This window comes from Leucopleurus acutus, assembly GCF_964270905.1.
Source record: "Leucopleurus acutus genome assembly, chromosome: 2".
In the NCBI taxonomy this organism is placed as follows: domain Eukaryota; kingdom Metazoa; phylum Chordata; class Mammalia; order Artiodactyla; family Delphinidae; genus Leucopleurus; species Leucopleurus acutus.
Window position 1 is genome coordinate 184,581,971 of NC_139143.1, and position 11,070 is coordinate 184,593,040.

The window sequence follows — 11,070 nt, forward strand, 5'->3', positions numbered from 1 at the left end:
GACACCGGGATGCGCTGGCGGTGTGGGTCTCCCATTGGCCGGGTGGTGGCTGCAGGTGTGCTGCTGCTGCTCGGCTCCTGAGCGGGGGCAGTTCGCCCAGGGCTCCCCTCCTGGGGCTGAGCCTGCAGCCTCAGTCATCTGCCTCCCCATTTGATCTGCCACCGCGAGTTATAAACAAACTGCCCGGCTTCTCCAAACCTCCCGCGCTCAGTCCCGTGGCCGGTAGGGAGGCGCCTCACGCGGCCCGCTAGACGTTGATGAAAGATCCCTGGTCGCCGTCGGCCGTTTCGGGCTCCACGCAGCGCCCCTTTCTCCGGGTGACCCTGCGGTTCCGGTGGAATTTGACGTAGCAGCGCAGCCCTGGGTGAAGAGAGGCAAGGGGGTCAGGGATGTGACCAGCCAGACCCCTCCGCGCCCTCTGGAACCCCCTGCATCCTCTCACCACCACCCCCTTCTTTTTTCTGTCCTACAACCAACCCATCCCCCGCAGAGCAGCCTGAATGGGCTTAAAAAAGCGAATCACAGATGGAGAAGGCAAGAGTGAACAGATGGAGCACAGGGGATATTTAGGGCCACGAAACTATTCTGTGTGATACTATAATGGTGGGTACATGTCTGCACATTTGTCAAAACCCATAGAATGTGCAACACAAAGAGTGAACCCCTAATGTAAATTATGGACTTTAGTGAATAATGTATCACTATTGGTTCATCAGTTGTAAAAAGTGCACCACACTAAAGTAGGATAATAGGGGAAACTGTGTGTTTGGGGGGGGCATATGAGAACTCTGCATTTTTTGCACAATCTTTCTGTAAACCTAAAACTGCTCTTAAAAAATAGTCCATTAAAAACCTTTCGTTAAAGGGATGCAGATTCTGCCCTCCCCTATAAAACCTCCCACGACCCTCCATGGTACTCAAAAGGAATCCAAACTTCCTACCCTGGCTTATAAGACCCTCTGGGACCTGGACCTGCCTCCTGTCTGCTCTCTTCACCTCCCACTCCCCTCCTCACTCTCTAACTCCAGCCACACCCAGTTTTCTTGCTTTTCCTCATACACCCATTCATTTTTGGCTCCAGGGCCTTTGCACTTGCTGTTCTCACAGCCAGAAATGCCTTCCTGAAGTTCTTGGCATAGCTGGCTCCCTCACAGCCTTCAGGTCTCAAAGGGACCCTCCCTGACCACCCCAATTAAAGTAGTCGTGGCCCTCCTGGCCCACCAGTGGGAGGGGTTCCTGGCTGTGGCTCTATCATAACCACATGTCAGGCATCCCCTGACATACATGGGTAGACATGTTTTTCATTTAAGGCCACAGAAGGCCACATCCTCCTGCTTGGGGGTGGGAGGGTTAGGGGAACAGACTGCTCAGTGTGGCCTGAGCAATCCCTACATTTCAGTTTAGGAGTGACCACAGGGAGAGAGGAGGACATCACCTGCTTAAGATCTGCTTACGTCACTGTCAAGAGAATAAAGGAGTTGCTGTGAAGTTTGTGCTTTGGGGTCTAGAATTGACACCTGGATCGCAGCTTTCAGACCTGTGGCCACACAAAATACGCTTAGGAGGGGGCCAGTGGATTATAAGCAGGAGTGGTCGGTAGCCACAGAAGCCCTTCTGGAACCCTCCGGAATCCAGGCTGGCCTAGATTGCTGGACTTCATCCCTGGAACCTGAGTTCACCATTCTGGGATTTCTCAGAAGCCCTCAGGACTCTTGGTCCTCAGAGGGTTCCTGACAGCCTCTTCCTGGACCATCTTTAATGAGCTGTCATTTCTACTCAATTTTTTTTTTTCTGGAGCCTGAGTCTCCACGGAGGAAGCAAGAATTTTGGTGGGACCGACCGGGGTGGGAGAGACCACGGGAAACGAGAGATGGGCTTTTGGCTGCACACATATCTTCTGGATGCCTGAAAAGCTACCCCCTCCTACCTGAGGCCCTGGGGAGGAAGGAAGGACGCCTTCCTGGGCAGAGGGGCTGGGCACCAGCTGGGTGTGTGAACTCAGTCGGGCCACATCCCCCTCACGTGGGCAGGATGGATCTGGGGGCCCTGGCGCTATTCCGGGCTTCCTGGACCTCCGGGCCATTCTGCACCTCAGTCTCCTCCTCTGCGAAATGGGCCGCCAGCCCGGCACACGGGTAACAGAAGGCAGCTCCCCGGCATCTCCACCCCTGCCTGCCTCCATCCCCTCACCTCCCAGCTGGTCCTCTGTGTCTCCACTCCTGCCCCCAACAGTACTGCGGCCAGAGTGAGCTGTTACACTCGTAAGTCAGACCAGGTCACTCCCCTGCTTAAAACCTGCCGACACCTTCCCATTATAACTCAAAGTCCTGCACGATCCTCCCCGCCAGCTTCTCCTACTCCCCCTTCTGCCACCTTCCCCGTTGGCTACTGTGTGCCAGGCGCCCTCAAACATGCCAGCCTCATTCCTGCCCGAGGCCCTTGGCTTTGCTCTGCCGCTTGCCTGGGACTTTCTCTCCCTCCCCCCACCCCTCATCTTCAGGTGGCTGGTTCTGCAGTCCACTCCTGCCCACCCTTTCTAAAACACCTCCCAGACTGCTCACCAGGCCAGTCTGGATTATTTTCTTTACAGCCCCTATTCCTTTCTAAAGACATCTTGTCTACTTATTTGCTTACTGTCGTTCATCTCACTAGAATGGAATCCATGGGCGCAGAACTTGCTGGTTCTCTTTGCCGCTGAATCCCCCATGTCCTTATCAGAACCCAACACACAGTAGGCACTCAATAAATATTTCTTGACAGACTGGATGAATGAATAATTGGACCTAAGCAGCTTTATTGCTCTCACAGCAGATAATTTTTGAGGCTAATGTGAGAAAAAATTGGGCATGTATCTCAGAATGGTCAACAGAGGGACTGAGACCAAATCCCTTCACTCGGGAAATGTGCGCCCTGGATGTGGGATGACACTGAGTAATTATTGGGCATTTTTGGTATTTTGTTTTTAAAAGAGCACTTATCTCTTAGATGTGTATACTGAAATATTCACAGATGAAATAGCTACACTTCCAGGAGTGGCTTCAAAATCCTATTGCAGGGACTTCCCTGGCGGTCCAGTGGTTAAGACTCTGCGCTCCCACTGCAGGGGGCGCAGGTTTGATCCCTGGTCGGGGTAAGATCCCACGTGCTGCGCAGCGTGGCCAAAAAGAAGATTTAAAAAATCCTATTGCAACGGGGGAAGCAGATGGGAGGGGAGACAGCACAGATTGGCCATGAGTGAGCATTACTGAAGCTGGGTGACGGGAAATGGGAGTTCATTATACTATCCTGACGACTTTAATATATGTTTGAAAATTTTCAGAATACAAAATTTAAAATGTTCTCCCACTTTTCTAGCTATGTAGGTTTGGGCAAGTGGCTTAACCTTTCCGTGCCTCAGTTTGCTCTTGGGTAAAATGGGGAGAACAATAGCTCCCTTCCTGGGATGGTTGGGAGGATTAAGGAGATAATGGGTAAAGGGCTTAGCACGGAGCTGGGTACACCTGGGCCCACCTGGGCAGGAGGGCACATACCGCTCCACGTGGGAGCTCCGAGGAGTTAAAGAGGGAGCCAGCCGGGCAAGTGCATCCTTCCCTGGGACAGTGCTGGGAAATCCACCCCCCACCTCTTGTTATCACGCTTGGAATGTCTCCCCTGGGATAGAATTCCGGTATGAAAGCACCAGGCTTCTCAGGTTTGATCTTATTTTAAAAGATACGCTCCTCTCTCCTCCCCTCTCCCGCCTCCAGATCATGGGAGATCATGCCAGCTTGTATTTCAAGAGGTGAGAAAAGCAAATGTGACCAACGATGCCAGGAATCGAGACTAAATGAGTTCACAGATTGTGGGCGCCGAGCGAAGCTGCCCCTGCTCGCGTCTTCAGCCCCCCAGGGGTTCTCCCACCCCCTTCTCCGCCCACCCCAGCTTGGAGGAGAAAGGGAGGTTGCGAGGTCTCCGCACCGAGGGAGCCCCCGATGTCGGGCTCACCTTCCACACACATGCAGTCGTCAAAGCATTTGTTGTTCAGGCCTCGGTTGTGGGGCGTGCAGAGGTGCTCCCGGAGGTCGCAGCAGGTCCCTGCCCACACAGCAAAAGCACACGCGGTCAGCCACGCCGAGCGGACCCTCCCTGTGCCCTGCACACGCTCCCACTGGACGGGAGATACGTCATCTCCACGGTGGGGCCATCCCGGGCAGGATGGACCATCTGGTGCGCAAGGCTCCCAGCTGGAACCACTGACGAATGTCACGGCCGAGGCCCCTGGGGGCGGGCGGCAGAGACCCCAGACGCCCCAGATGGGCAATTGATTGATCATGGGAGGAGTGAGGGCGCTGTGGGATCCCCACCCCCCCCCGCCACGGGTGGAACGGCTGGGGGCTGTCAGGTGTGAAGTTAGCATGGAGCTGGGAGGGGCCTCAGTGATCATGGAGCCAATGTCCTCTTTGGACAGATGGGGAAACAGAAGCCCCCGAGAGGCAGGCCCTAGGCGCGGCCTCGCCCACCACGGAGCCAACAACTCTCAGAGCCACTGCTCAGTTGGCCCAAACCTGAGCCTTTTCTTTCTGCTCAGGGTGGAAACAATGGTTTGGAAAGAAAACAGCCTTTCAGGGAGCTGGCGGTCTGGCTTATCCGATGCCAAATGGCTTGTTGGGTTGCTGTTTTGTAGAATATTCTGGTCACTGAATTAACGAGCATCGTGGAGGTGTGCAACTCAGATGTCCCTCCGGAAGGCACTTGCCATCCATCGGCCGGGAGAGCAGTTAGCTGCCAGCCTCCAGCTGTTAACACCTGCAGGAGCCTCCTGAGCCAATGTCACACTGTTCCGGAGCAGAACGGCCCAGGCAGTCAATGACTCAGCGGGGGTGCCAGGGCCCGGCTACCTGCCCAGCAGGGGCCTCTTCTAACAGGGAATCTTTGCTCTGGAGCTCCCCGCTGGGCTGGCAGGCGACTGCATCACAGTCTCCTGTCCATTCCTCCTTCGTTCCACTTTTATCGTTCACAGGCCTTACCCTACCCCCCACCCCCAGAAACCTCCTGCCCTTCTAACTCCCCCTCGCTATCGTCTTCTCAGAAGTTCCGACTGACCCAATCAAGGGCCAGCAGTTTAGACCATCAATCAAAACCCCAGGCCTTAGGGATTCCCTGGTGGCACAGTGGTTGAGAGTCCGCCTGCCGATACAGGGGACACGGGTTTGTGCGCGGGTCCGGGAAGATCCCACATGACGCGGAGCAGCTGGGCCCGTGAGCCATGGCCGCTGAGCCTGTGCGTCCGGAGCCTGTGCTCCACAATGGGAGAGGCCACAACAGTGAGAGGCCCGCGTACCACAAAACAAACAAACAAACAAACAAAACCCCAGGCCTCTGTTTTCAGACTGTCTTAATGGGCTCAGCTGCTGGACAGGTCAGGATGTCATCAAAGTATCCCAAGAAGCCCAGCAGTGTCATGATGGGACAAGGACAGAATTAAGCCCAAAAAGACGTTAGGAGAGAGAAGTCGAGAGAAGGGTCATCATGATTTAAGGCAGCGTGGGGCAGCGGTTCAGAACCAGGCAGACTCAGGTTTGAGCCACTTCCTAGCTGTGTGACCTCGGCTGAAACACTTAGCCTCTCTGAGCCTCACTTTCCTTGCCTGAAAATGGGGAATGATAGGGTCTCTTTCTCTGGGTTGCTGTGAGGATTAAATAGAACAAAGTATGACAGCAACTCTCAGTAAAGTGGTAGCTGTGGTTGTTATTATTTACCATCCCTAAAGAGTCCTGCTCATGTGTCTGGGAACACCCGCCCCCATCCCTATGCAGGTTCCCCCAGCGCCTGGCCTAGTGCCTTGAACACGATGCTGGTTCGGTACCTGGCAGGCAGTCCTGGTGATGGTCGCAGGGCTCCCCTTCAGCCGGTGATGTTTCATTCCCATCACTGGAGAGTTTGCCCCGGTGTTTCTCTGGGGAAAACAGGATCTGTGGTCACAGGCTGAAGCTCAGCAGGGCAGAGAGATTAAGCACAGAACAGCAGGGTGAGAGCGCTCACACCGCCACTCCCAGTGTGGCTTGGATAAGACACAATACCTCTCTCTGCCTCAGTTTTCTCTTCTCTAAAGTGGGATCAACAGCAGAACAGACCTTTTTTTTAAGGTTAAGTGAGTAGCTATGTGGAAAGCGTTTGCCGTGCGATGAGCACTTGAGAGCAGCAAGTCCATTTCAGTTGTCCGTTCCATTATAGACACCAGGCCCCCTATCCCACCTTGGACATATGTAGGTCAGGCTGGGGTCACCGAGGCCCCTACCCCAATGGATGGTGGGAGAGGGGAGGGAGCCCAGCAAGGGGGTGGCGGGGTGGGTAGACATACCTTTCTTCTTCGTAGACGGCCAGACCTCAGGCTTTAAGTCTTCATAATCGGTCCAGTCAAACAAGGCCATGTCCAGTGTGGGCATCACCTCCCCGTCGGGCCTGGGATGAGCCTGCAGAAGGGGGTGGAGCGGAGGGAGCTTGAAGAGCCCAACAGGTGAAAGAAGAAATGTGGGGCCCCAGGACCAGAGAGCAAAGGAGGGGCTCCTCAGAGGCCAGCTCACCCTGTGCTGGACAGCCTGCAATCCCAGCCCGGGGACATCGAGAGGGCCGCCCAGAGCAGCCATCCCCAATGTGGGACGGTGCCTACAGGCAGCTGATGTCATCGGGCAAGTGATCCAGCAGGCCCTCTGGGGGAGGCGGGGGAGGCAGCTGTGTCCGCTCAGGAGGAAGCCCAGCTGCTCGTTCCCCTGCCCCTTCTCTCCCCTGCAGACGTCATCAGCTCTCTGTGGCACTGTTGAGGCCACGGCCGTGGCTCAGTTCCACTCACAGCCCTGGCCACAGTAGGATGTGAACCCACCTTCAAGGGCTGGGTTCTCAACACATGGGCCTCAGGGGCCCTGCGACAGCATGGGTAACCACGAATTCGTCGGAAATGGCCCATAGTCTTATCAGAATCTCAGGGCAGTGTAAGACCCAAAAAGAGAATAAGAAAGATCTACTGCTAAAAAAAGGTTTTATTTCTTCTACACATATATTTATTTTTGATCATTTTTAATGATTTTATTTTGAAACAAATTTCAAAGCCCCAGAAGAGGTGCAATGATGCACCTCACGTTAATTGCAACAATAAGTACCCTCCCTCTAGACTCACCAATGGTTGGTGTATCTGCCACGTTTGCTGGCCTGCTCCCTCTCTGTATAGCTTTTTGTTTCTGTTCTTGTTTTCTTTGTCTGTGCCACGCGGCATGTGGGACCTTAGTTCCCCGACCGGGGATCGAACCCACACCCCCTGCAGTGGAAGCGCGGAGTCTTAACCACTGGACCTCCAGGGAAGTCCCTTCCATATATCCTTTTTAAAGGTCTGAAGCAGACGGGTCAAAGTGTTAACTAAGGCTTGTTAATTCTGGCTCATGGGGACATGGTTTTAAAGATTATCATTCTCTGTGCTTTTCAGCATGTATAAAATTCTTCCCCAAAGGCCCTGCTCTTCCAGAGGCAGAGACCAGTGTGCTGAGCCGACACTTGCTTCCTTGGCATTCCCTAGAGTGAGCCCCCAGGACCACTGCCTGGACAGTGGCAGCCTTCCCTGGCCAGTGGGCCCACTGGCCTGAGCTGGGCTGGACGGGCATCGGGAGACCTGGATTCCACCCAGCCCCGCCGGCCTGGACCAGCTCCTTCCTGCCACTGTGCCTCAGTCTCCCTAAATGTACTAAGAGGGGTTTGCATGACATCATCTCAAGGACCCTTCCATCTCCGAGGCCGCCCCGGGCCCCTTACCTGGGGCCACAGGGATGTGACGGGCAGGATCAGGGACTCTTCTGTGGCAGGTGCTGCCTTAAAGGTGGTGAGGTAGAGTATGGTGGGGGCCAGGCTGGTGGAGGATTCCTCCATCGCGGCATCTGGGGCCTGGTCTTCTGACAGCTCCACCTTCTTCATCAGGGAGCTGGGACCTCTGACCAAGGCTCGGCCTGAGACAAGGAGCAGGAAACACAGCAACTGTATCTGCTTGCCACCCACCACCCCGTATCGGCCCACAGCTGGACCCACATTTCCTGCTGCGAACAGGGGGGGCGGCAGGAACCATATGACAAGCTATTGGCTCAGCCGACATCGCTGCTGCCCACCCTCCTGCGGGGGTGGAAGCAGGAGTCTGGGGGCAGGACGAGGGGGGAAAGTCTTGGATGAATTTGCAGTGTTGCTGGGGAGATGGCCCAGGATTCTTGCTCTAAAGCAATATTCCAGCAAGTTCAAGTCTGGGTTAGTTGGGTGCAGCCAGCAGTGTAAGTGCAATGAATGGAACTTAGTAGGATTAACCATGGAAGGCTTCCTGGAGGAGAGTAAGTTTGAGGAGGGGAGCAACGTGATGAGGCTGAGAGGCATTGCAGGGAGGCAGAGGCCTCTGAGAAGGCTGGGAGGTGAGAGTTCCCTACGTGGTGATAATGACCGTTTATTGAGTACATGCTGTGTGTGCTGGGACCATGTTGTACGCTGGGTCCTGCTTTACAAGCACTATTTCACCTAACCTTTGCAGGAGCTCTGGCAGGGAGGTACTCTTTCAGCCTCATCTACAGGGAAGGAAACTGAAGCACAGAGAAGTTAGGCAACTTGCCTGAGAGCACACAGCTAGTGAGTATCAAAGTCTGAATTCGAACCCAGGTCCATTTGTTGCAAAACCAATACTTTTAACCACTGATGCTGCCTTCCAAGATATGTGGGCAGGATGGGGTCGGATGAGTGTGAGGGGGGAGAGGGTGCAGGGTTGGGGGGTGGTCGGGAACCAGGGGGCTTCGAGAAAAGCTAGAGGCCCCATGCTCATCCTTGCCTCTTTTTCTCAGGCAAGATCTGACTTTAAGGTTGGTTGGGTCAGTTGGGGCCTCCCCACCATCCAGAGATGAACCCCAGAGAGTAGGAAGGGGACTCGGGGACCACTGAACCTGCTCTATTCATTTTACAGAAGGAAACTGAGGCCCCATCAGGCTGAGACCTTACAGCTGGTCAGCAGGCCTGGGCCTGGACTCCAGACCTCCACTCACCCACTCTCGTGGGAGCGCCCGGCTGGTCCACGGGAGCTGGGGCTGGAGCTGGGCTGGGCTGAGTCCACGCCCCGTGTATGCCTACTTGCTTGCTGTCAAGGCTGCCACTGCCCCCACCCCACCTGACACGTGATCCCCAGGGGCGGGAGGCTGAGAGTCTAAGCTGGGCAAACTCCCCTGTGTTCTGTCCACCTGGGGGGTCTCAGCGGGCCTGGAAGGGAAGCAAGTCCCAGCTGTTTGCAGGAGAAGGTGGGGCTGAGGTTCCACCCCCCACCTCCTGCAAAGCCCCCGCCCCCTTCCATGCCTGTGGCACTCGGTCTGCCCCTAGAGGCAGTCATGTCACATGTAAAGACTTGGAAGCCGAGGTTGCCTGCCTGGGCTCTGGCCAGGGGAGACTGGGGAGGAGCCTGCTGGGTGGGGCTGCTGGGACACGTTTGTTCTGGGGAGGCTGGGCCCAGTGGGTGGTTCGGCTCACAGGGGATTTGGGAACGTGGAGGGAACTTAAAGGAAGGTCAGAAAGACGAGGAAGAAACCCCATCAAACAAACAGAGCAGAGGTAGGAGAAATAAGGACGTGACCGCTCTCCTTGGTCAGTCGTGTCCAGGTCGGAGGACATGACTCAGCACTGAGAGAAAACTGAGAATTAACTAGTAACAACCACTGCCCATTGCCCCTGCCACGTGCCAGACACCATTCTGGGTGCTTCAGATAGCAAGCCGGCTCTGAATCTACCCTGAGGGCAGAAGGGGCCATGACACTCACTTTGCAGAAACTGAGGCACAGAAAGATGACTTGCCAGTAAGTAGTGGAGCCAGAATCAGACCTGGGGCAGATTTGGCTTCAGAGTCTAAGCTCTCGGCCTCTGCTCTGTGCCTCGGAGTTGATTAAGTGATGTGCTTGGAGGGCACCGAACTGTCCCATCTCTATTCAGGACTTACAGTAGGATGGATTTAGGTCAGATACGAGGTAGAACTTCCTGATTTAGGAGGACGATCTACTGATAAGACTGAGCTCCTATGGCCACATGTCCTTCTCTTCCTCCCATGCTCCACGCCCAGGCCTTTCCCAGCGTCCACGTCTTACCAGATCCCTCTGACTTCAGTGAGACCCCTCCCTTCCTCTGGGGGTCCACTACCTGCCCCCTTTGGGGACGCTGGATGTCCTCCCAGGGACCTCACACCATTGACACCGCCGCCCCCCACTTTCCCCCCCTTCCCCACCTCCCTGTCCTGTCCCTGAAGTCCCCTTGGCCCTTTGGATCTGATCCCTCTCCCCCACTCCCCCTCCCCCTTTCGCTGCAGGGCCCCACCCCCTCGAAGACCTCCAGCTACCTCTGTGCAGTTTCAACCTCTCCTTACGTCTCTTGTGCTCCCTGCCTCGTTTCTTCACCCTCTCTGACCCTGGAGACCGGCTCTGCTTCTCGGGGTAGGGCAGTGTCAGCCCCAGGAGCAGATCCTTGTCCTGCAGCAGGCCTGCAGGACTCTGCCCAGGCAGCAGCCCCCCTGCCCCTGGCAGCCTGGAGGCCTGCCTGGTGGTGGCAACCACAGCCCCATCCTGGGCCCGGCCAGGTGTGCCTGGGTCACGCTCCTTCTTGCCCAGGCCCTGCTGGCGGTGGTGGCTGGTCTGGGGCGTCCACAGTGCTGGGCCCGGGAGGTCGATGTGATTCTCCGGGAGGTTCCGAGCAGAGCTTCTGGGTCCCAGGGAGACTGCCAGGCTCAGCTCCAGTAGCAGGAGGAGGGCGAGGAACAGCATGGGGGCAACGTGGGTGGTGGGCCCAGCCATGGGCGTTTCCCTGCAAGAAAAGCAGGACTTTAAGGGGGCAGCCCTCCTCCTCCTGCACGGCCCAGCTCCCCAGTCCTCTCACCCCCACTATTATAGCCTAGTGTTCCTCAACAGGGATGGAGGGGGACTTGGCCCCCTCACCCCTCCAGGTGACATTTGGCAACATCTGGAGACATTTTTGGTGGTCAAAGGTAGGCAGCACCACTGACTTTACTGCTAAACACCCTACAATGCTCAGGACTCCCCCGTGACA

At 55.8% G+C, this 11,070-nt stretch overlaps 1 protein-coding gene across 1 annotated transcript; it reads right to left on the bottom strand.

Moving 5' to 3' along the window:
* Nucleotides 1-247: 247 nt before the first annotated feature.
* On the bottom strand, nt 248-10,836 carry DRAXIN (dorsal inhibitory axon guidance protein; the record flags this gene model as incomplete). The annotated part of the gene is made up of 6 exons (XM_082833461.1): nt 10,367-10,836; nt 7,780-7,970; nt 6,341-6,452; nt 5,846-5,935; nt 3,985-4,074; nt 248-360 (listed from the first exon to the last, which is right to left on the bottom strand). The coding sequence occupies exons 1-6, from the start codon at nt 10,815-10,817 to the stop codon at nt 248-250; spliced, it is 1,047 nt and encodes a 348-aa protein (XP_082689587.1). The 5' UTR covers nt 10,818-10,836.
* Between the last annotated feature and the right edge of the window lie 234 nt (nt 10,837-11,070).